The sequence below is a fragment of the Bacillus rossius genome, chromosome 6 (assembly GCF_032445375.1).
Source record: "Bacillus rossius redtenbacheri isolate Brsri chromosome 6, Brsri_v3, whole genome shotgun sequence".
NCBI lineage: Eukaryota > Metazoa > Arthropoda > Insecta > Phasmatodea > Bacillidae > Bacillus > Bacillus rossius.
The window spans coordinates 10,457,059-10,483,239 of record NC_086334.1 but is presented as its reverse complement, the minus strand read 5'-3'; the positions used below and the strand labels follow the sequence as shown (position 1 = coordinate 10,483,239).

At 38.3% G+C, this 26,181-nt stretch overlaps 1 protein-coding gene and 1 long non-coding RNA gene across 2 annotated transcripts in view; both read right to left on the bottom strand.

The window, feature by feature from the left end:
* Nucleotides 1–1,005: 1,005 nt before the first annotated feature.
* LOC134532615 (carbonic anhydrase 13) overlaps nucleotides 1,006–26,181 on the bottom strand; it is a 74,553-nt gene continuing 49,377 nt past the window's right edge. The window contains exons 3-8 of the mRNA XM_063369197.1: nucleotides 20,237–20,434; nucleotides 15,607–15,725; nucleotides 5,990–6,085; nucleotides 4,013–4,127; nucleotides 3,718–3,824; nucleotides 1,006–2,934 (exon numbers count right to left, since the gene is read on the bottom strand). Of these exons, the coding sequence (XP_063225267.1) occupies nucleotides 2,794–2,934; nucleotides 3,718–3,824; nucleotides 4,013–4,127; nucleotides 5,990–6,085; nucleotides 15,607–15,725; nucleotides 20,237–20,434 (776 nt within the window). The 3' untranslated portion in view covers nucleotides 1,006–2,793. The remainder of the gene's footprint in view (nucleotides 2,935–3,717; nucleotides 3,825–4,012; nucleotides 4,128–5,989; nucleotides 6,086–15,606; nucleotides 15,726–20,236; nucleotides 20,435–26,181) is intronic.
* LOC134532618 (uncharacterized) lies at nucleotides 9,735–13,730 on the bottom strand. The gene is made up of 2 exons (XR_010075160.1): nucleotides 12,832–13,730; nucleotides 9,735–12,027 (listed from the first exon to the last, which is right to left on the bottom strand). It is a non-coding gene; the product is annotated as an uncharacterized LOC134532618 (long non-coding RNA).

The following is a 26,181-nucleotide window of genomic DNA, read 5'->3' as shown; positions in this document are numbered from 1 at the left end:
AAAAAAAATTGACAAATCTTTGAATTTTATTGTAATTTATTTACGTATTTGTATTTTGGACTGTGTGTTTTTATTATAAGAGTCCAATTATATAATAGACGAGCCGTAACGTGTTAGTTGCTAGAGTTTCATGTAATTGGTCGCTGCCTAGGTGGTGGGCGTTTCAAACTTTCAGTGAAATCTCCGAGGCATCCGGCCAATTGCAGGATGGGATCTGGGGCGATTGAAGGCAAGCTTTTGGGTCCAGCTGCTTTCAAAGTGTCTCCCATGTATGAGGGAGGCTGAAATTTGACCCATAAAGAACAGCTTGTTTTGCAGCTATTGATTTAATGCATTGTTATGGCTGCTAAATGGTGTCGTTCACATGTGTGCATGTTTATGAAGACTGACTTCGCAGACAGTTAGACACATGTTTAAACATTTTGGTATTCCGAGCTAGGCCATTTTTGATTTACCGTCAAGGACTAGGCCGAAAAATTGCAGCCACAATCAAGTTTTACAGGCCTAATTTCACATGCAGACCATTGAAAAATGTTTTCATTTTATGAAAACACTTAAAAATATACTTAAAACAGTAAATTTTCATACGTTAAAATAGGTTTCCGTATTTGACAAGTTTTACTACACATATAAATCAGTGTTAATACCAGGTTCAGTGGTCAACTGTAATCTTTTGCAAAGCCGACTGCTAAGTAGGTTAGAATAACATTCCCAGAGATATGATTATCAAACTATTTTGTTTGCATTTAAACTAGGACATAATTATTCTGGCATCATTTCTCCAACAGGTCGAAGAGGTCCTGGATTCGACTTTCGCAACATTTTTAGCGGTGTTGACTTCTTATTTTAGCCCTATCACCTAATTGTAGTTTCTGTGTATTTAGGTTGAAAAGTGATGTTAGTATTCAAGTGTTTTAAGTTGATATTATTAAATTGAATCATTTTCAAAACCTTAAATGACAATTATGTCACACAAGTTGGGGGTAAAAGAACTTTAGAGGCAAATTTTTAAATATTTGGTTTTATTTTCCACACACATGATTCCATTTTGCAATTGTGTTTACAAGTTAACACATACAAGAAAGTATGCACTACATTGTTTTGACTAATACATAAAATTGCACTTTTTTAATATCCTGCCTTTTCTTTCACATGACATGTATGTATTCTTTCAGAAATTTGTATGAGAATATATAGGTATTAGTAGCACCATTTTCAAAATCTACTGATAATGAAAAATACCATAACGTAATAATAATAATATAACCTTAATATGAACAAGATTGGTTCATGGCCTGCCATGAGCTTCCTCTCGTCTAGACTAAACTCACAAACTTAACATTAGTAAATGCATAGCTGCCTTCTTAACAACAAACAAGGACACACAACAGAGTATTCACCAACTAAAAATCTATATTTATGTAAAGTATTCTTATCTCATCTCAAATAACAAGTATCTCGACTGGGAGGTTAAGCAATAGGTACTGTTTGTTTACGTATTTATATTTATCTGGTTAACACTCGAGGGTTATATGGTTATATCTAGTTGTATTTCAATTAGAGCCATATTGGTTTTGTTCCAACAGTAAACTCCCACGGTAACAGTTTCACGAAAAAAGGCACCGGTATGCAAGCATCAGACCCTGTCAGGCTGGAACAATTCACGAAATTTCTCACTACAACCTTTAATAGTTCATGCCCAAGCATTTTCACTGCTGCCAAATCAGACAACCTTAACTACGGGGTGTGTTTGCATTTAAAATAGCACATCATTATTCTGGCAGCATTTCTCCAACGGGTTAAAGAGGTCCTGGATTCGACTTTCGCAACATTTATTGTGGCGTTGCAGAGACATTGCTAAGTAAATGACGGTGATAGTTGTTTTGGCATGTACACTGTGGGAATGTCTCTGTAATGCTAACTTTTATGCAAAAAAAGATTACAGTTTAGATGCATGTAAGTTATCACATTTAAAATGGAATAAACAAGGCTAAAGAAAAATCTACTTTTTGAACTCTGTGTAGGGATTAATATTTTAAATCGAATCTATGAAATTCAGTTAAAATCTTAGGAAAGGTTGTTGTCCAGGATGTTAATACCTTGGAGTGAGTGAATGTTTCGAGGGCGCTACAGCTCTCGAATAAGTTTTCCCAGCCATGTCACTGTTACATAAGGCACTTTCTTTGAGCCTCGCAATGGCTATAAAAGTAACCTGCTTCACAAAATAACTATGTACATTTCCTTAAATAAATTTTTAATATTACATATTTTATGTTATTAACATTACCTATATAATAGTTATATCACAGACGAATTTATAGCTGCAAAATGGTAGCATTTCCATGAACTGTAGTCGTTTTACAATATTGTGTCACCATGTTATCTGCAAATCAAAAAGTCCTGGGTAACAAGTAAAGCTGTATTGCTGGAATGAAGGGCTGGATGGCTGGTTCTTGCACTTTGCGACACTTGAGTGGCTTCACACGGGTGCAGTGCTGTACGGGTGGAGGCTACTAATTGCCGGGCCGGGGTGACTACGGCTGAGGCACAGCTCCTGAGCCTGCTCAGTAGAGACGGCATGTTGCGGGTGTTGTGCTGTGGTGGAGGCAACTACTGCCGGGTCAGGGTGACTACAAGACCGGGGACACGACTACGTGAAGGCACTCTCGCACAGCTCGCGGTTGCCCAGGTGCAGTGGGCACGGCTCCCGAGCCTGCTCTATGGAAGTGGTGCTGTTGTACGGGTGGTGGTGGCTACGGCCAGGCCGGGGTGACTACGGGACCGGGGACGCCACTAAGCGGAAGCGCACTCGCGCAGCTCGCGGTTGCCCAGGTGCAGTGGCGGCCGGAAGTTCTTCACCAGCAGCCCCTGCAGCTCGTTGCAGGGGCACTCCTCGTGCTCCTCGTAGCATCGCAGCGTGCGGAACACGGACAGCTGCAACACCACCACACTTGCTCACGTGCATTCACTCTTCAGTCTCAACAAATGGCTATCATGAAAAAGAAAACCATACCAAATTTTGAACCAAGACAATTTTCTGATATTTTATTATGTTTATTATTCTTCATGTTCAAAACAGAAGCTTCTGTAGAAGGAAGTCTAAACAACCTGGAAGCCATTTTTGTAGGCCTGTGTGAATATTTGAATTTTTGAGTATGAATCAAATAAACTATTGGATTCAACCTCAAATACTAACACTTCAAAATAATGAATATTTGTTTCCTTACCAATATTTTACATAGCATACCCCATGAGTTTGTCATATACCAATGTTCACATTTGTGCGATATGAGTCATTTTTTTTAATGTTTTAATGGGACTAAACTGTCAAAAACATGAACAAAATAAGAGACATTTTAAATATGCAATAAATGTTCATAATTTTTTTTTTCACTCTTCTACGCTGTTGCTAAGTTCAAAACCAAACCCGTAAACCCTCTGCATCCTCGTTCTAGCACGAGGCTGCGTTTGTGTGTCTTTGGTGTGCGCGTGCCGATGTAATTTCGTAGAACCGCGGTTCTAAGGAGGCTACAACACCAAAAAACATGGATAGTTTCAATCGATCTAACACCACGTGACACAGTAGCAGCTTCCTTGCTGCATGCATCTCTTACGAAACAGACGGTGCGACTCATTATTTAAAGCCTGAAGAGCTTCATTGCCAATTGACATTTATAATCCCACTTTCATACTCCACCAAACTAGTACTTCACCAACCTGCTCCTCCGAGACCTGGATGGGTGTCTTGAAGACGATCCAGGTGACGCTCTCATTGCACGGCGGGGTCGTCAAGGATCCCTGGTATGTCCAGTAGCCGTGGCAGTCTGCAACACCCGCCCGCTCACATTTCAGTTTTAACACTGAAACATACTTTATGGGTGATGATAATGGACATTACAACGATACCCAAGATTGTGACAAAAAAAAAGTTAATCTAATTTTGCAGATAACAACATGCCGTAGTTATCGCAAGCAAGCTCACACGCTCCAGCCTGTGCCTATGGTGGCCTACCTGCAAAGAACTTGGCCGGGTCGATGGGCGAGTTGATGGCCACCTTCTGGCCCTTGTAGATCACCTCCGGTATCAGGTCCACCAGCTTCTGGAGCTCGGAGTGGGTCTCGCCCACCTGCAGCAGGCACCCCCTTACAGTCCCAGCCTCTTACCCTGCAGACACAACAACATGCAGCAGATCGTGCTGGATCGTGGCACGATGTCCGAGTTCAAGTACGCAGTCGTGTACTTGCGACCTTGCGTACTTCACTTGCCCTTGAGGTGTACTTCACGAATCCGGACTGGTTTAGTGCTTGGCCTCTTCAAACGGTACTAGGCAGCCGAAGAGGCAGATTAAATTTGATTGGAAAAACAATGTTTAGCTGGAATTAGTAATTTTTAACACTTAATTAGTGTGACACGAAATTACAGGAATTTACTTAATGATTGTAAATTTTCTTGGAAATAATATGATCTCCATGTGTGCATTGTTCGTAGAAACTTTCTTGTAAATATGTTAAAATATTTATTTTTCATTTTATTAATACTGTTAAGAGCGTGGGTGGCACCCGGGCGCTTAGCGGGCCCGCACGGCCACTGACGTCACACGCATAACTTTGGGGATTATAGTGGCCTGGCCTCTCCACCCCTCCCGCCCCCGCATCTTCCTTCCTAGGCGAATTGGCGATTCCACGTGGAGTGAAGTGAATTAGCGCCGTTATTCTGGATGCTTTGAGCGTCGGGTGGGCCCGGGATGACGCAACACGTCATTGCCACTCCAGTCGGTTCCAGAAATACTGCCAAGGGTATAAAAGCGGCGACGCCGGCCTCCGCGGTGGTTCCAACAGGCGAGTTGAGTGAAGTGCTAGTTCGGGGAGCGGCGCAGCGCGGAGCGACGGGACCGTGCGAGTGTGACCGAGTGGCGCGAGACTGTGTGTGTGGACGCTTGTGCCGCATCTAACTCTCCCACTCGATCGGAACAACCATCGATTTGACTTTCAATCATGTTTTAGTCATTTGGTTATTAATTTTATGTAATTTAACGATCGTCCACCTATTTTCAGCACAATCGGTACTGTTACTTAAAAGTAATGTTGAATTTTCAAATACGTTTTTGTACGAACAATGGTGTTTTACAGTTACACATAATAATTCAAATTACACCCGGGATCTTTTGCACAATGTTTTTAAAAATATTGCAACACATAATAAGTTTGGTGTATTTGGGATGCGTATTTGTTATAAAATCGTATTATAAAAACGAAATAATATTATTCCCTTACGGTGCTGCCATCTAAGTCACGGACGCGAACCGAACGAATCGCGCTATCACTTCGTCGTTAAATGTGTAATTGCGAAAAAGCGTAAAACATTCTCGACGATCTTGAAGTTAAATAGCAAACATGTATAAAAGTTATTGTTAAAAAAAATCTCTTCGTTAAAGTAATAAACATATTTGAATTAATGAGTGCAAATAAAAGTAAATTTATCAATTAAATTGTAGATTTCATTTCACTCCTTCTTTGTATACATACAAAATAGTGATAATTCAATAAAAATTATTCAATTTTATTCATAAAAGTATACAATCATTTCATCAATGTTTTGTTATGACGTCACGTTTAACTATCGTCCGTAAACCGACTTTACAGACAACCAATTTTTTTTTCAAAATGGCGACGTTCTATCATTCAAAGTACGAGAGAAGTGCACAGATTCTATCACTTGCATACTTCAAGTTAGGGCAGCCCCTGTGATGTCACTTCCGGGGACAAGCACGCATAAGTACAGACTGCAGGCGAGTTCGGACACGGTCTTTAACACTCCGATGCCTGGGTGCGCTTGCGCCATTGAAGTACTAACTAATGTTAACTGTCGCCGGCGGCGCAGTTCGAACTGGTTCGTAGTCGAGACGTCTCCGACCCCGGGCAGTCGTGTCGGACATTTTAACAGCCCATCAACCTCGGGAAGCAGGCGTCAAGACTGGCTGTGTCTTACCTGGAGCAGCACCGCCAGAACCGCCAGGCCGTCCGGCTGGCTCGCCGCGTCGGCGAACGTCTTGTACTTGAGGCTGTTCCAGTGCACGAAGTGGAGCTGCGGGCAGTCACGCGGTCACATGGTCACATGGTCACATCACACAGCAACACATCAGCTCACGAGCTGCCGACAGAACCGTCACGTTCAGCCGACAGCAACAATGCCGTGCGGCAGGGACGTCGGAACGTTTTCATGAGTTAGGGGGGGGGGGGGAGGAGGCCAAAAGATGTATCACACTTCCCTCGGTCCTAGAGCAGGGGGTCCGGGGGCCCTCCCCCGGAAAAATTTGGAATTTTAGATGCAATACTGTGCTATTTAATGAGTTTCCGAACCAAAATATTAAATATACCATTCCAAGAATTTGATGATGTAGTATGTATTAAATACTACTCTGACAGTAGATGTAGTACAATTTAAATAAAATACCATCTAGGAATTTGCAATCATTTTACAGTATATTGACAATCATAAATTTGATTTTCTAATAAATGTGATCACCAATGCAACGTTTGTAACTACTGGTTGAGAAAAATACTACTAGGACCAAACATTTTTTTCTGGAAAAAGGAGGGGGGGGGGGGGCGAAATGCTACTCTCGCCACCCCCCCCCCCCCCCCTGCATAACAGCACGGGGGCGACTCGCCCCTGCTGCCCCCCCCCCCCCTGTTCCGACGTCCCTGCCGTGCGGCAATAAGTACTTTACATAAACCATGTTTATTTACAATAGTGGTCGTTATTACGTCTTGCGTTTGTTGCGTAGTTAAAAATAGAGGTGGGGGTTTACACCGAACAGGGATATCTGGGAAAGAGTTTTCCATAGCTGACTGAGAACAACCATCCCAGCACCTGCCTGGGTGGTTGCGGGACTTATGGCCTGACCAGGCTCCGGACCCGGGCTCTTGTACAGTGCCCTAGGACAGGGATAGGCAGACCGCGGCTCTTTTCATTGGATTTTGAGGCTCTAAAGTCGCTGCGCTGTCGCAGCACAAAAAAAAAAGTAACAAAATCAAACGGCACAATCGCAACGCATGTTCTCAACCTGTGCGCTCGCGCCCTACCATCACCCCCACCTCCGCACTCCCCACGTGCTTTTGTTTTTAAATAATTAATTAATATTATTAGGTTTTCTTGTTTTATCAGTAGAGCTCTACTAGTGGCTTTTTTTTTTTTTTTTACTTTTACGTGTGTGTTTTTCTTTCGTAGTACCCTTTATTGTTAAGACTACATGTTAAATTTGTAAATAAAATATTTTGTGAATAAAAAAAATTCTCTCTTTTTTTCATCGTCTTAAAATTCCATGTAGATGCAGCGGCTCTCCAAAAAAAATTGGAGAATATGTTTACTTAATATCTGGCTCATCTCACTCGAAAAGTCTGCCGAGCCCTTACCTAGGGCGTCACCTCGCTCCGTTAGATGAATCCTTGCACAGAAACTCCCTGCCAGCGACACTGGAAGCTTACAAGCAACCTTAACACACGTCAACTGGCTTCTGTGTGACCTAGCCTAACATGGACCATGTTGCAAACATTATTAGTTTCGCGGTTACTTTAGCGCCTTTGAAACAATTATGTCAAACTTAACACTACCTTAGCGTCGTCACTTTTGCTCCCAAGGCTGGCAGCATTTTATTCAGAGAAAACTGTCAATGTCGATTTAAATGCCATCAACCACTTAAAATATTTCAGTAATTCCTAACTGCCGTGCGTTGTGCGTAATTAGTATTTCTCACCACATTTTGCACAATTTAATAAATCTATTACAAAAGCATAAGGAAAAGTATTACAGTACCTTAAGTTTTTTTAACGGTAATGTATTTAAATATCGCGTTTTAATACATAAATCTAATACCTTAACTATTTCTTTATTAAAAAAAATGTATAATGTTTCTTAAATTATTTTAGAATATTTTTTTTTATTTCCAAACATAAAACAGGCTTTATTTTGTAGAGTGCAAAAAATTGTCGCCCGGTACCGACCAGCTATTATTTTAGAAGTTTTAAGGTTTAAACGACTAATATTTTAATTATATCATTATTAATCGAAGGAAATAAGAAAAAAATCTTTGATTTTTATATTACTCTAACGAAGTTCGTACAGTAATACCACATTATTTTTCATAAGAAATGTAAACAACACCTTCACCGGCTCACGATTCCCACAACACTGAACAAAGACGGTAGTCGCCAAATAATACGAACTATGAAGGTCAAAGTTATTCACGAACGCCTGCAAAGTTCTGCTACCTAGTGTCAGAAGTGAGAACTAGGAATGATCGGAACTGTAGACGGTCGGTACTGTACGAACTTCCCCTATATTTTTTATTTATTCTTTTATAAATGTTTTGAAAGTAAATTGCTGCATCGCTTATATTTGGCTCTTGCTCAAAATGAGTACCCACCTCGTGTCTTGAGTTTAAAATCCGTCCACGAGAAGATAAAGCATTCACAAGTCAAGTGTCAGCATTTCTGCGCGGCCTAACTAAATGGTGGCGCCCGACCCCTTGGGCAGTCATCTTGTTTATTCGCGAGACGTGAACGCACAAGACAAGATAATGGGAAGTGGCTTACTCCATTTCATTAATATACTGCTCTACGCATCATGCAACAGCAACAAATACCTTTCAGCTAACGCTGCCAACGGCTGACAGAACAATACAACAGACAAACATACAATACGAGAGCATTTAATTACGTAACTGAAGAAACAATCGTGTAAAACATCATGGAACCCTCTTCACACTACCGCGAAAAGTAATAAATAATGATATTGTGACCAAATGCGCATGAGATTTTAAACCGTTTACTTATATATTTTAATTCTAAACCCAGAATAAAATTTAATTACTGGCATGTACATGATATATATTTAACAGTGTGTTCGAAAACGCTTCGTGACAACTAAACACGTTGACAATAGACATGGATGGTTGAGACCAAAGATTATCCACCTACGGAAAGATGGGAAACTCAATGCTATTTATTATGCTACTAGTTATACCCTAGCGCTCCAAGTTGTCACTCGCGAAACTAACAAAAAAAAACCGGCGGCGGGAAATTTGAATGTGGACATATGTGTGGTCTATTTAAAAAAATTTGTATGGAAATATTTCAACTAACATATTTACTTTGACAGATGAATATCTTTTACAAAGGAAACTAAACAAGCAATTCTACAAGTAGAACTATTTGTATAGTTATTTATATGAATATTCAACTGTAAAAGTAAAATTGTTAGTTTTATTTCCTCTAAAAGTTTTGCTTTGTAACACAGTCTGTGTGGGATATAAAAATGTGTATACACACATACATTTAATTCAATTTATAAATTTATAATATATACTCTTTATAATTACAGTAAATAAACCAAATGAAAAAAATATCAAATAAAAAAATTGCCACCTACTATTAGCTTACCTCATAAAAAATTAAGATTTTGAATTAAAACTTTACATTAATTGTTGTGAAAAACAAAAAATTGTGTATTACTGGGTTATAACTAGGTTAAATCATATGGAAATTTGTTTTTACAAAATGAAAGCACTGATAAAAATATACCAGTATCAAGTCCATTGTTTCTATGCTAGGCAAACAGATGAATCACAGGAATATGTTGTCAATGTATTGCATCTTCAAAATTGGACAAATTAAAAATATAAGAGCAATGCGTTCAATTTTTATTACAACTTAAATTGAATAAAAAACACAAGTTTTGAATCTTTATTTATTTACAGCTTTATCATTTGCTAAGGGAAAGAAAATACAAAAGAAACATTTGTGCATGTTTAACACCACAATTTACTCGGACTTCATAATTCTCTCCAGTCTCCAATATTACTTTCTTGAGTATCCTATTTAAAATTTGAGAACACCTGATTCAGAATATCTTAAGGAACATTAGTTGTTAACAAAAACACCATTTTCAGAATTTTCAATATTTTTCCTAGGTTGAGCACCTACTCTAGAAAATTACCCACTAAATTAACAGGGAAGTAGCATTGCTGAGTGTTTATTGCTAAACACTCCCTAAACAGGTATGTTATACACTCTCATAATAGATATAGAGTTAGTTTTCCTAGGCATGACTTATTCAACAAGAATGGTATAATGATATATAGCAAGTGATATAATACATGGTTCTTACAAGTATACATTAAAAAATATATGTATATATAAATTGGTTCTGAGTTAATTCCTCAAACAAAACCAAAATCAAAAACTGAGTGCCTGCAGGTGCATCCTGAATTCTGATGGTAGGTAATAAAAAAAATGTATAGTTTTATTCAAACATTGTTTTCATTCAAATTAAAATAGTGGTATCAAGGATGGTAACTAAAGTAAGAACAACTTGTAAAGACAGGCATTTGTTTGTTCTGTCCCACCACAATAATGTTTTCAAAAATAATGACTAGATACATTATGGCAATCTGTGTTTGTGGTTATATTGGATACTTTAAGTTTATTTATCATGTGTGCTTATTGGCTACATTTGGAAGCATCATTTAGTGCAGACCCTGACATCGGCTAATAACATAATAATCCCATCAGCGACAGTGCTGAAATACCTTGTTACTCATCCTGGTTTACATGATATAGTATAAATATAAATGTAGGTATTCTAAAAAAATAAAAATACAATGTGCATAAACATAACAAAAACAGCCAAAATACAAGGGTATGCAAATTCTTTGCATTCAAATAACAATTTGAAGAAGTATTACTAAATCAAACTAGCTGCTTCAAAAGCACTAGTATATGGTTATTTCATTTATAGCTCTAAAGTCTAAAGTATCCACCATTCTGTTATTACTAAATTATTATAAAAAACATGTTTTTTCTCACACACACATATATCATTTGAAGCAATGGCAAATGTATGGTGTGATGGCTTCTAATCACTAATATAACCCCTGCTTTACAAATAGATTTTTAATGCTAAAACATTTAAAAACAATTTAAAACGCGAATCTTTCCTAACCTATTTCACACACAAAACATAGAATTATGATTCTCATGTTCTAAAATTCTATAAAAGCAGATAAAAAAATGAGTTTTTGCAACATAGGATTAATAAGTGTTTCACTATAATATTGTGGGATGTTACATAGGTATTCAATTTGTACAATTCCCATCTACTGTAAATTTTTTCAAAGTATTAAGTTTTCATACGCCTAGTAAAATTAAATTAACACTTCATTGTGATTATGACTTCTGAGTTATCACGTACATTGCACTGCTGTAATATTTTAATTATAATTTACAATACCCATCATTGCTGTTCAGCATCTTTAAATAATCACATAAGAGACACAAAAAATTAAATATCAATCCTTGTGAACAGTGCTTAAGTTTATGATGTGAAAATTATTAAATAATAATAAAGTAAAAGAAGATAAGACTTGAAATGCAAAACCTCCATCAACTCTAAATTACTTCGTGAGAATCGTAACTAATATCATTAACGTAAACCATGTCTTTTAATCAGCTGGTGGCAGCAGAAATGATTGTAAGGATTTAGTACTTGTTTTAGACAACACTAATCTTTGGTCAACACATAATATATGTTTGGAATTGCTAAAACATTACAAATGTGGCTTTTCTAAAAATAAATAAAATTTTAAAATGGCATTTTGAAATTAAGACTGTAACCCATAAAGAATGCCATTTTTGGCCAATATTGTTTTCCTATCACAATGCCAAAGCATTTAAAATGTAGCTGACCTAACCTAACCAACCTTTCACTTCAATTTTGTAGCACAACTTTGCTTGTTTCTTGGCGTTGAATGTTTCCACGAGTCAGAGACGACACTATTTGCAGGGAGAAAATCATCATCCAAGTAGCCAGAATTGTCCTTTGCTACAGGTACTGCTCCAAAAATCAGAGTTGTCTGGTTCTCGTCTCGAAACTGATTCCTTGCAAAGTGGTTCCCACAAAGGTACGAAGATGTCATACTTTGTACATCAAGTATAGGATTCTTTGCAATGCCAGCCCATTTCTGGTACCTAAAAATATATATTTATACATTGTTAAATGATTACAATTTTGTCATAAAACATAATTTACAGGGGTAAAATTTCATGAATGAAACTTTCAGCATAAAAGTTTTAAAAAATTCTCAGAAATGTTTAATGTGCTGGTGAAAGGACATTGCAATATTTAGAGTACTTCATTAATTAAAGAACTTTTTTTTATGTAAAAGTGATGTTGATTGCTAAGTGGCATGTTTATTAATGTATTTAAAGTGAAGAGTTTGATTAGGTACAGTCAGTGTCAGTTACATTTGAATGCTATTGTTTTATGCTAGACATAACGGAAAAATGCTTAAGTTAGGTGAAATAAAATGCTTACGCTAGAAAATAGAAGATTTCACCCAACCCGACAATTTTTAATTTCCATGTAACCCACCAATTTTTCCTTTTCATCGAACCTTAAGACAACAGCATTCTTAATGTAACTGACCGTACATAACCAAACCTTTATCTCTAATGTAAATAAAAAAAATATAACTATCAAAGAATTGTTATGCCGGAAATAAAATGTACGTCAAGTAAAGAAGTACTGTGAAATATTGTGTTACCCTCCGACAAAACGCATTGACGATAAGTACAGAAACATAACTGGGGTGAAGTTAGATTCGAATCTCATACGTTTCCGTACGTAAACAGTTTTCAGATTTTTTGGAAATATTTCCCCCGAAGTTGGTTTAAAATCAACATTAATTCACTTTTCACATGCGTAAACTTATTCTCTATACCCTCTTGAACATACAATCATGAGTTTCACGACAAAATATTTAGTTTTGTTACCTCTCTTTCGAATTCCTAGGAAAACGAAATAATTTCGAATTCATGAAAGTGGATGGACATCCCAAAGCAGCACACTTCCTACCATCCAAATAATTCTTTTCCATTTCGCTTAAATAGAAAATAAGGTTAACCCTTTTTAACTTAACCTAACCTAACATGAAAACCCGCCATTTTCAAATATCAACAGAAATAATAATAATAATAATAATAATAATAATAATAATAATAATAATAATAATAATAATAATAATAATAATAAATCGTTGACAGTAAGCGCTCCAAGTTGTCACTCAAGGAAACACAACATCGTGCACAAATTGCACATATAAGTTTCACGGGGCTGGTTGAGACGTCAGTAATGAACAGATTGCGCTTTGTCAGTTTCTAAAACTTCAATTAATTTTTTATTGGGTTTTTAAATGTAAAATGTAGTAGAAATCTTAAGATACATTTATAAAAATAATGTATATTTATTAATTATAATATTTAAATTAATAATTATTTTTATGTATAAACATCTTAGCTCTCGGCATACAACATTCAGTAGGAGTCTAGGAGTAATTTCGTGAATGGAACGGAAGTAAAATTAACGAAGAAGTCAAGATGGCGGATCCACGTGTAGCAATGTAAACCAGTATATAGTCACTTTCGTAAACATTAGGGTGCATACAAAACGTATTGGTGTGCCAAATGAATCTTTGTGGTAGTAAAACCACCCTGGAATGTATTTTGGTAAACTAGAATAGTAGGAATATTCTCCAAGGTATACATACATATCTCTTTGGAGTTACAGAGTCAGTGAGTCAGTGATAAGCTTGGTTATATGTAGGAAGAGTAACTATATATAATAGGATTATTATAAATCCGTGTTTAATAATTATTTGTTATATTTAGTTAAATAATCGAGATAAATATTTAATTATTAATTAAAATCAATAAACACAAGGAATTTAAATAATAATTTATAATTTTAAATGAAAATAAATAATACTTACTGGAACGTAACCTCACTTACATAAATACACTTGAAAATATACTTGAAAAAATTTATACCACTAATATTCACAATAAATGTTTTTGATTATATGGACCAGTATTCAATATTATTCACTAAAATAGGTATATGATTTAGAAACACATTAATTTTTTATATTTGTATGTAGGCTTATTCGTTGCATGCTGCGCGCGCATCGTAAAAATTAACTGTCGTTATTTTTTCATAACGTGCCTAAAAGAGTATAACATAACCTCATTTATGTATAATTTGTATGTAACCTGTTTTCAATCTGTCAAATTTCTTTGCATGCTCCGCGCGCATCATAAAAATGTACTCCCATAATTTTCTATAACGCGCCCAAAGAAGCGAAACTTCAAAAAATCATTTCATTAAATTTTAATTTAATATTTAATTCCTTACGTAGTTTTAGTTAGTTGTAAGGCACTCATTTAATTTTATGATTACACCAACCACTTTAATATAATATATTTTAATACATTGCAAATGAAAATTATTTCTTATATATATAAGATATAAAATTACAAAAAATGGTTTTTAATGAAGAACCACTTGAAACACTAAATTGCGCATTAATTGTATCTGGTGATTCAATAATATTCCTTGCTGTTGATTGATTCAATATACACTTTCACTTGACTTGCAACTATTGATCGTAACAAAGCTACATAAAGTTGATCGTGTGAAGATATGTTGAACAATAAAATATGCATTTCATATTTAATTGCATATAAAGGTGTGATACCAACAAAAAAAGGAAAGACCTTATGACATTAACCATTCAAACACAGAACGACATAAGAGAAGATAATGGACATACATATTTTAAGAAAATGGTCAAACACACAATCATTAACACACAGAATCATAGATTTAATATACTTAACTCAACAATGGTGTGCAGGGAAATGGCTTACCCAAAAACAAGATGTAGTCAAAATATTATCTTTGCGCCACGGACTCAGCAGCAATGCTAGGAGGAACAGGTTAGCAAAGAGCAATGAAAATTATATAGCTTACAGCGTTAACACGATCTTTAAGTCAATGATGAGCGTAACTATACATAGGTTTAGAAACATGAACAATATGAGAAGAAACGAATTTGCTCTTATACTTTTTTAGTATTATATTTTATCACATTTTGCATTAATTAAAACTGATTTTCTAATAATAATAATAATTTTGGTCATATCAGGTAATATTTCCATCCTGAACCGACAGATGCCAAACTGCTTTTGTTGAGGAAAGTGCGGGGTTGCCAATTTGATTTACAAGATCCCTTTCAATTACCAAAGCACCAGAAACGTATTTTCACATTAGAAGCTATAATTATGTCAATAATATATACATTTTTCTCGTCTTTTAACCCCCCCCCCCCCCTGAAATTTTAATGACGCAGTCTGCGTCGTTTCCCCCCCTTGTGGGCACCCCTGATTTATCAATTAAATTGTAGATTTAATTTCACTCCTTCTTTGTATCCGTACAAAATAGTGATAATTCAATAAAAATGATTCAATTTTATTCATAAAAGTATTATGCAATCATTTCATCAATGTTTTGTTATGACGTTGTAACGTTAAATTATCGCCCGTAAACCGACTTTACAGACAACCAATTTTTTTTTCTTCATAGCCATGGAGTAAGATGTCTAGAATGTACAGAATGACTCAAACTATCCGAGTGCACATGTCCACCTCAGTGAACTAACAGACGGGGGACCGGCGTGGCACTGGGAGCGACTGCCCTCTGGCACTCCTCACCTCGCCGGCGAAGGCGCGGCCGTCCACCGTGTGCTCGGAGCCCTGGCTGCTGTCGACGCCCCAGTGGGCGTGGAACTGCTCCAGGGTGTGCTTCTCCGTCAGCGGGCCGCCGGTCAGCTCTGCAACACCACCAGCACTCTGGGCACTGGGCCTCGTGTCGCGTGTCGCGGGGTCTCTGGGGCTCGAGGCGGGCCGCCAAGTCCACAGCGGACCCACGAGGCTCGAGGCGGGCCGCCAAGTCCACAGTGGACTGCTCACCACGTGGTACCGACCCCTCGCCTCATGAGCGACACCTCAGTCAACAAGGCCACCGAAGAACAGTCTCCTTGGAAGGAACAGCATTATTTATGTTTAAAAATATATATTTAACTTAATTTATAAGTGAATTTAATATATATATATTTAACGTCACTTTAAATTTCAGTATAAATAAGTTCCTATGAAACTAAAGGTTTTATTGAAATCTATAAACTTCTTTCCGAAACATATTTTAATGAAGAGACGGAAACAATTTCAAGAAGTGTCATATTTTTTAGATAGTTGACACTGGGGCAGGATAACGCTGGATAAAGCCTTTGCTTACAGTGTGCAGACGAGACCTTATGTCCCGAACTATTGCTCCACTCCAGCAGGTAACAATGCAGACGTAGCGACTCCCTGTCAGAGAAACCATTTTAAGTGCGCGAGAAATATTAGTTTTGAAGGCAATGATAATATTAGCACTTTTTTTTTAGTGTGTACTAACTGATTTAGATAAACCAATAACAACATTGAGATAAGGCAATGCGTATTGAAAATCACATGATGTGCAGCGACACGTTGTTTGTAAATCACCTGTCAATTGAATGCAATAATCAGACGTCTGGGGCGTTATCAATGACATGCATCCGTGGCCCCAACAAGGGTGGGGCTGGGTCCAGGGCCCGGGACCAGCTCCGTTTATTTTTAAATGTTGAACTATTATAATTTTTTACAAACTAAAATTGAATCTTTTTTCTATCCAATAAATTTTATAAGATTTTACACACCTACAGCTAACTTTATTTTTCTGTAACTATTTTCATTTTTATCTTAGTGTGTGAAATAAATATAAATACTATATAGCTGTGATTATTGAAGTTATACTTCTAATGCGACTTCCAAAAAGGTTGCGTTGAACGTTTAACGCTCCTGGTAAAAGGGAATAGAAAAAGAGAGAGAGAGAGAGCGAGAGTGAATGCTATTGTAAGGAACTAAGTAGGGAGTAAGAAAAAAATTAAGATCCTGACAGTGTCGGGAGTATAACCCTTACAATATAATTAATATTTTATTTTAAATATATATATTACTAGTGTAACGTTGAGTGTTATAGATTTGTATGTAAGATAATATTACTGTGATAAATTTTACTATTTGACCCCTATATTACTGTCGACATTGTATATAAACTTTGACATAAATAAAATATGATCACTGCAGAAGGTAATTTAAAGCAATATTTAAATATTAGTATCTAGCGTTGCCTTTAACAGTTGGGCGCACAACACGAGTCAAATGTTCTGAAAAATATCAAAATTTATAAGTTTTGGCCGGCTAATTTATAACTCAGTTGGAGCCATGAGTCCTCTATTTCTCTACCACTGGGATGATATCTAGTTGCAATTATTCATATTTGTAACACACATACCTTGATGAAAATTCATGTACCAGTACATGAATAGGGGAGAGTGTTGTACCTTGACCATGGTGTACCTTGGGCCAGTTTGATTATTGTGCTTGTGCTGCAACCTAGCGATGTCTGGATGAAGTTTGTCGTTCTTAGTGACGATTTCACCCGTCAGGTTGAGTATAGATGCGCTAGCACAAGAATCGCGCGTACAGCAGTAAAAAGTTGTTTTAAGCTGTGTGAAGTAAATTTTTTCGTTTCCCGTTGAATGTGTTTTTTATTTAAACTACCTCTATAAACATTGTGTGGTGTACCACTACTGGATAGCTCGTTATTTGGTGAGTGAAAAATGATAAGCATTTATCTTTCTGTCGTGTTTTAAACTGTCAGTAGCCATTCGTGTTAAAAAATGCATCGTCATGTACCTTGGGCCACAAATGCATCTTGTACCTTGGACCAGTGGTCCATGGTACAAGAGATTACCATCAATGGCGAAGAAATATTCGTGTGTGGGGTTGCAGCATCCCAACAATTGTAACATTTCCCCCACACACACCTCACAAGCTCCAGCCTTGGACATATCTGTATATAGCCCACTGAAGACCTATTACAATCAGGCTGTATAACAAGGGAAAGACATTTGAAATTTATACAGTAGCAGAGGCCTTGGGGGTGGCTTATCCAAGAGCATTTACACCAAATAACATTTTATCCGGATTTACAACATTGGGAATATTTCCTGTTCACTGTGTTACACCTGACACGACAAAGAGAAGAAAAGAAAATGGTCACCCCTGAAGACATCCAGCCATATTTGAAGGCTGCACGAAGGAAAATCTCAAACAGAGGAAGAAGATCTAGAAATACGATGATAGCTACGGACACTCGAGAAAAACAAGCTATAAAGCAACATAAAGGTAAACAGCAAGGAAAAAAAAAACTTCAAAGGAAAAATACAGAAGTTCTTTTAAAGTTACCAAGTATTTAAGTGACGTGCTTAAATCAAAGCCAGCCATTAAAAGCGAACATTCTGAGAAGATATCGATACCTTCAAACATGGCGGAGAAGCTGAAACTACTGGATCCAATGTCATCTGAAAGTGAATATGAAGACACTGTGCTTCACGTAGGCCAATCTACCGATAAAGCAACTGTGAACAGTGCTGACGAAGAATGCCTTACTGCAGGAATTCAAAGAAGGCTGACTGTAGTGGCGAAAAGTGGTGCAGATGCATTAAATGTGGTCGCTGGACTCATTTCCTGTGCGCTGGGGTAGAAGGCAACGACTGGAAAACATACAGTTGTGATTACTGTGTTTAATGTTAAAACCTAATTACCTATTAATTGGCTATTTATTGTAGATCTATCATTGTTTAATTAACAGTAGGGCCTAGTCATTTAAATAATAGCTTTACAAACAAATTTTTAAAACCATTTTTTTTTTCCATTGTTTAAGGTAACCTAAAGGATACTTGTCCGAATTTTTCATTGTATATTTTGTGACAATATTTACATTACTTCTATGGATGTGTGCCTTTGAATTAACTAACAATGAAAGAAATACTTTGTTTTGAATGCATTTTGTTTTACTTTTAAGGTACACTATGTTTGTAAAATGTTTTATTTGTGTTTTTTGTATTGTTTTTTGCTACAGTATATGATATAATGGTTATTAATTATAGTTCTAATATATTGCATTACACAGGCTCGGCTACATATTACTTTATTAATGTGGCCCAAGGTACAGGATGGTTGTCCCAAGGTACACGAGCATCGTGTACCATGGTCCACTATGCAAAATATTATTGTTTTGTTTCTGGAAATATTTTGTGCACAGATCGTGGGTTTATACCGATGAAGATACAACGGAAACACATCGAAGAGTTAATTGCGTCCAAGAAAACAGAAAATGTCGTATTTATAACTCGATAATTTCGATTTTTATGATAAATGGTCCAAGGTACAACACCCTCCCCTACCAATCATATCGACATCTCAACACTCTTTCTTCATTTATTATATCAGTTTGGTGATTTCATTCCAATTTAAATCACCTAGTTCTTGGCATACAATTCATTAATTATTTAATACAGAAAACCATTTTATTCCGAACTAACTTTAAACAATCCAACCTTCCTCCTGCGTGAAAAGTTATACTTCTTTGGCATCATTAAAAAATAGTTTTTTAATTGCATGCAAAAATAGTGCGTGGAGTCCCTCCGCGCGGAAGATGTGAAACTTCGTAATGTGGAAATGAAAATAGGAAGGGGTAGAAATTGATTTCTAGTGAAATCATATTGTATCAAATAAAACTAAAAAAAAAATGAAATAAATTATTAGCGATTCATAGATTGATTTTCAGAGAAAAAGAGAAAGAGAGAGAGAGATAGAGAGAGAGATACCTATTGAATGTCTATAAAACTATCTTTTTTATGAGAGCAGATTTTCATGAAATAAATCATGAAATCAATCAACGATAAAAGCTGTTTATTTAATTAAGCGGACGGGTTCGCCCCAAGGAGAAAATTGACGCGGCGAGACCTCGTGTAGGTACATAGAGAAATGACACACACTCACTATTTGTGTCTATGAAACATGATTTTTTTCTGGAATTTAAATTGTAATATACAAAAAGGGTATTGAAAATCGAAACAAATATGGCGACACTACAAACTGTCAGGATCTTTATTTTTTTTTCTTACTCTCTACTTAGTTCCTTGGAATAGCATTCACTCTCGCTCTCTCTCTTTCTATTCCCCCTCCCCAGGAGCGTTAAACGTTTAACGCAACCTTGTTGGAAGTCGCATTAGAAGTATAACTTCAAAAAAGATGAAATTTTTTGATAAAGTTAAAACGCCTAACGGCCAGTGGGACAAGTCAAAGCGACAACTCATCATAGCGTGGGTACTCGAAGATGGCAAAGCTCGTGAGAGGGTGGTGAGCACGGACACCCGGGGAACGTGTCGAAGAGAAAGAGTCCGCTCACCCGAGCCGTAGCCCAGCACGTCCACCTTCCAGCCGTGGCCGGTGTTGGAGAGCTGCCTGCAGTTGTCCGGCACGTAGCGCCAGGACAGCGGCCGCGCCCTCAGCGTCTTGTCGGTGGACACCCGGGTGGTCACTATGTCCACGGGCGACTGCCGGCTGCCCGCCGCCTGCGGGAACTTGCTGGCCCACGTGTCCGGCCCTGCGACAGGCGACAAGCATACTTCACTTTCTCAATCCTTACGTGTTGCGTTAGCCCTTTTTGTTTTGGAAGTGACAGTCCATTGAAGAGTTACATCTGGGGTTGCGTTTGTCAGAGGACGCAATTTAATCTTTTAGATATGAATAGGGGGTTAGTGTAAAGTTAAATCCAAGTTTGTGGGGTTGCAACCCTTGTCCCACGGCCGCCATTTTGGAAAAAGAGGTTTAAATGTTTTTTATGGTTTATCTACCTCCAATATCTTAAAAAATAAAATTGCGTCCTCTGACAAACGCACGCTAAGCCCAAAAAAAAAAAAGTAACATTTCAATGGACTATGAGGAATATTAGGTTTGAATGATAGCACCAATATTTATTTAAACATTGATATTTACACTTGTCGCTTTTTCACTACCTTGCTATACTATAACTAACCTAATGACTCTACTATTACAAACACATGTCACTGGAGTCGGTCTCCACAGGCGACGATAAGTTGCACCACCCTTCTCTCCACACCGGAGTTAAGACCGACAATCCACTCTCGTTACCGAGAGAGCGAGAACTCCCCCCCCCCCCCCCCCAAAAAAAAAAAAATCGAATTCAAGAAAAAAATTCAAACTCGGCAATATCATTCAAAATTTCCCCTCCCTAATAGTGTGTATCAAAACACAAACAAATTTCCAAAATAGCAGGGGAAACAATTTTTTTTGGAGACGAAGGGGAATAAAACCTGAACACAAATTTAAAATATTTACCCTCTTCTAACTGTGAGCACATTTATTTTCTTTAACAAATATCAATATCAAAATATGGCAGTAGACAGGCATTTGAACGCAAAAGCCCTTATATAAAATTAACGGATATTAAAAAATAATTACTTTAAATGTTGCCCCACAAGATTATACTTATCTTTAATAATAAACACGCCGCGCCTCGTACTAGCGAACCAAAACACTTAAGTTCACATTTTGGCAAGCGTCGCTTGTAAACTGTACTTGATAAAAAATTATTCAACAACAAAATACAATTAAAAGAATTGGCTAACAAATTTTCATTCCTAAATTATTTTAAAAACCTAAAGTAATTAGAAGGCTTAAACACTGATTTTATGTTACAAAATTAATGGATATCGCTACACCGAGACAGTGACCCAGCTGGTAGGCTGGTGCTCTCAACACAGCCCCGAGGGACTGCCTAAACAAGGACCTCGTAGCTTTCCTTCTGCGCTGTGAACGAAGGTCCTCCGCCCGACACCTATAGACGCTGGCAATTGAAAGAGTGTTGCAAGGGCGCAGTCTCCGGGCCAGGACGGGCCGGAAGGCTAGAAATGTTAGCTGGCACGCACGGCAGAGCCCCGGTGGAGTTACCGCACACGCTACCACACCTCCGAGACAGCCGGCGCCGCGCGCTGTGAGATAGGGACTCCAACCACTTGGGCCAATATCCGCCACGGCTCCTGCCACGCGCGTCTCTGGAGGTTTCTTCTTGAAGCATTTCACACAAGATTTCGTATGAGAACAGGAAACTGTTGTACTTAATCATTTCATTGGTTTTCCATTATTGTTACAGACCGAGCGACGGCTGAAAAAAAAGCAGTTGAAACATCGATTGCGTTTGATTAGAGTTGTAGACGTGGCCCAATTGAACAGCGACACCATTTAAATACTAATGGTAATAAAAAAATTGGTTGTCTGTAAAGTCGGTTTACGGACGATAGTTCAACGTGACAACGTCATCACAAAACATTGATGAAATGATTGCATACTTTTATGAATAAAATTGAATCATTTATTATTGAATCATCACTAATTTTGTATGGATGCAAAGAAGGAGTGAAATGAAATCTACAATTTAATTGATAAATTTACTTTTATTTACACTCATTAATTCAAATATGTTTATTACTTTAACGAAGAGATTATTTTAACTATAACTTTTATACGTGTTTGCTATTTAACGTCTTCCAATCTGTGTTATCCTGTTAAGGATAGGACGATGATAGGAAAAGTAGGAAACGAATGGGAGTGTTTCAAGTTTAATGTGCCTCGAAAAAGTCAAACCGATGGTTGTTCCAATCGAGTGGAAGAGAGATAGATGCGGGGCAAGCGTACAATGAGCGTAACGGGACACTTTTTAGTGCGTGCAGCCGGCGTTCATCGATTTATTAGACGTTGTCACGTCAAAAACTTACAAAGATTTATACGTGTGTAATCTCATGATGTAGAGGAGTGGTTGTGTACACTCGCCCTCAAATGTGCGCTCGGCGAATCACGTGGGCGCGCCACCAGCCTCTCATTCGCGGAAGAAATATTTACACTGCATTGTCCGCGAGGCGCGTGATTGGCCAGGATCCGCGCAAGTCCACAAAGTCAATCAGAAACTTTGTTCTTTGATCGCGTGCCAGATATTCGCTTCTTGCTTGCTCCCCTCCCCCTCCTGGAACTAAAATAAAGCTGGGTCAGTCTTTCTCCAACCACCACGCTGGCTACCCCAACATCCTGTGTGGTTTTTCCTGGACCACTTCACTCGCGGTAAACAAGCCGCGGGGAAGGTTCGCGATGAAGTCGCTATTGACGTGGGTTCAGGAGGAAAAAAGGCCGTATGCCAAGAAGCCTGGATCAACACTGCAACCATCTTCACCGGCAAATGACGGCACTCGTCTCGCCGGAAGACAACGTGTCCTGGAACGGGGTCGATAAGGGCGACACTGGAATTGCACAGCAAACGCCTCGTCGCCTCTACCCACATGGTGTATACTTGGAGTGGATACTGCTCTCATTTTAAGGCATTGTAAAGAACACAATGCGTAGTAGACGTCGTCATTTTAAAAAATGAGCTTCCTTATTTTACTTGCCCGTACTTCGTCACAAATGAAGACATACAACAACAGTAGTAGGGTTGGGAGACTTCTGGCACAATGTATTTCCAATGTGACTACCATGGCTTGTCGGCTTGCCGTTCATGAGGATTCGGCTATGTTCGGGCGTGTCCGCCGCTCGTGGCCTGTGATCGGGAACTCGTCGACCATGATCGAGTACTTTATATTTCGTAACGAAATGCCTAGTTTGTAAGTCATTTATCTTTTTTCTGTTTTAGTTTCTTAGTTTTTTAGGTGCTGACTGGCGGCGGAGTGAGTGGTCAGTGCAACCACTCACCACCAGGGGCGCTTGCGTCCCTGGTCACTAAATCCAGCACTGGACAACTGAAAAAGCGGACCACGAGTCCAAGTGCCCAACCCCCGCATGGTAGACTCTTTTCTACTCTGTCCAACACTTCATCCAGACCATCCTCTGTCTCCTGTAAATTCCTACACGTAATGCATGCCAATTTGAATCCCGCATGAATGTGCCCAGGGTTTTCCCTGTGTCTATGCAGGTTTTACCTGGGCCCAACCTATCACTAGTTATAGTCTAGATTTAAGAGTGAGGGGAGTTAGTCATGGCGCCAATCGCTGCCATGGCTGGCCAATCCCCTCCTAGCACATGATGCATGCGACCCTCTCCCTGCATGGCTAATCCCAGCATGACTAGGCGTATAGGCTTCGGCCTGAGACGCACCTAGGTCCCTCCCTAACCCGGACCCCTCCAAAATACACTTAGTTTTAGTTAGGTTAGGAAAAAAAAAATCGAGTACTTTATATCTTCTTCTCTAGTTTAAGATGCTTCCTGGAAGCAGAGTGAGTTTATCCACTCACCACCAGAGGCGCTCGCGCCACTGGTTACAAAACCAAGAACTGGACAATATAAAGCTGACATCGAGTCCAAGCTCCCAACCCCCGCATGGTAGACTCTTCCACTCAGTCCAACTCTTCATCCAGACCATTCTCTGTCTCCTGTAATTTCCTGGACTTAATGCATGCAAATTCACACCCCGCAAGAACAGTGCCCAGGGTTTTCCCCGTGTCTATGCAGGTTTCACCTAGGCCCAACTCATCTAGTAGTTAAATAGTCTAGAATTAAGAGTGAGGGGAGTTAGTCATGGCATTAATCGCTGTCATGGCTGGCCAATCTCCTCCTAGCACACGACGCATGCGACCCTTCCCTGCTTGGTTAATCCCAGCATGATTAGGACTATAGGCTTCAGCCTGAGACGCACCTAGGTTCCTCCAAAATACACAAGGTGATTAGAGTATATAAGGTAAGCCATCCCGGCTCATGCATTGCCGGAACTGCGTAGTAGTAAGCCGCAATAAAAATAAATAAACTCGTCATTGTTAAAAAACTAAACATCCAAACTAAATAATTTTTTTAGGTTCCATTCCTTAATGCACATAGCCTCTAATGATTAAGTTTTTAATATCTCATTCACTATAATACGGCAGAAAAAAAGAATACGTCACACACTGATTTTAAGGTTTGGCGGGTGATTTGGTGCAATGTTCATTAAAAAAAAAGAATATTTCTTTCCTACTATAAAGGTAATGTAAGCACATGAAATGTGCATTAAGGATCAAATATCACAAATACGTTTACTAAAAGTTGATGGATGTAGCCGTTCGCTCAGGATCTTCTTGTGTTTTCGGGTTACGCGCGCTCGCACTTCCACAATGGCAATTGCTTCAGAAAAACGGTCTCGAAAAATGCTCTTGGAATTTAGCGAATTTCCTAAAGGATATATGTTTAGATCATCTACTTGTTTGTACGTGGGTATGTGTATATGTATGCACATATACGTCACTATTAACTTTTCTCCTATCTTATCCATTTCAATTAAATTTGATATTGAAGAGTTTTAAATTTTTTATATATTTGACATTCGAATATTTTGTCACAATAATTTACACAACACCGCGACACCTGAGCAAACAGCGACTTGCTCGTCTTCCAGCGGCTTGAAAAGTCTTGGTTCGCTCGCGACTAAGTAAACGCCACTTAAATAAATTTTACCCTCCGAAAAAAAAGAAGAAAAAAACGTCTTCCCCGAAACCCCAATTTCCGATCGATCTCAAAGATTTACGTAGGAGTCCATACATTAACTAGCTGGAGGCATGACGGAAAAAAAAAAAATTAGATGTCCCGGTGTCCTTGATGGTTCAGGAAAACCAAGCCATATTTCTGACAAAGTGTAACAGGTTCTAAGTAGTAGAAACAATTATGGAGAGAAATGAGTTCTTGAGTGTGTGGACATGTGTTCAGGGTATCGCTGCTACCGGGTCAATGGTGGCTTCGGGATGACTTTTCGGGAGGGGCTATCGCACAAAAAAAAAAGGTCGTAGTTGCAAAAAAATGAAAGTGGTCATATATTGGCCTTGGAATATTATTTACAAATTACAGGTTTCAAATACAGAACATTAGTAGCTCCATGCAACTTTTGATGAGATAAAAGTTCAACATACGAAGTAAACATAAATATACACTGATCAATAAAATTGGTCTCAGGAGGGGCTATCGCCCCCACCGCCAGGGACGTCGTTTTTTTTTTCCTAACCTAAGTTAAAACTAAGTGTGTAAGGGAGGGGTCTAGGTAGGGAAGACTAAGTGCGTCTCAGGGCAAGCCCTATACGCTCTAAACATGCGGGTTTTTAACCATGCAGAAAGGTCACGTGCATCATGTGCTAGGAGGGGATTGGCCAGCCATGGCAGACGTTTTCGCCATGACAAACTCCCCTCACTCTTAATTCTAGACTAAAACTAGATAAGTTGGGCCCAGGTAAAACCTCCATAGACAGAGGGAAAACCCTGGGCACATACATGCGGGATGCAAAGGTCATGCATTATTACAAGCAGGTGGATTACAGGAATAGAAGG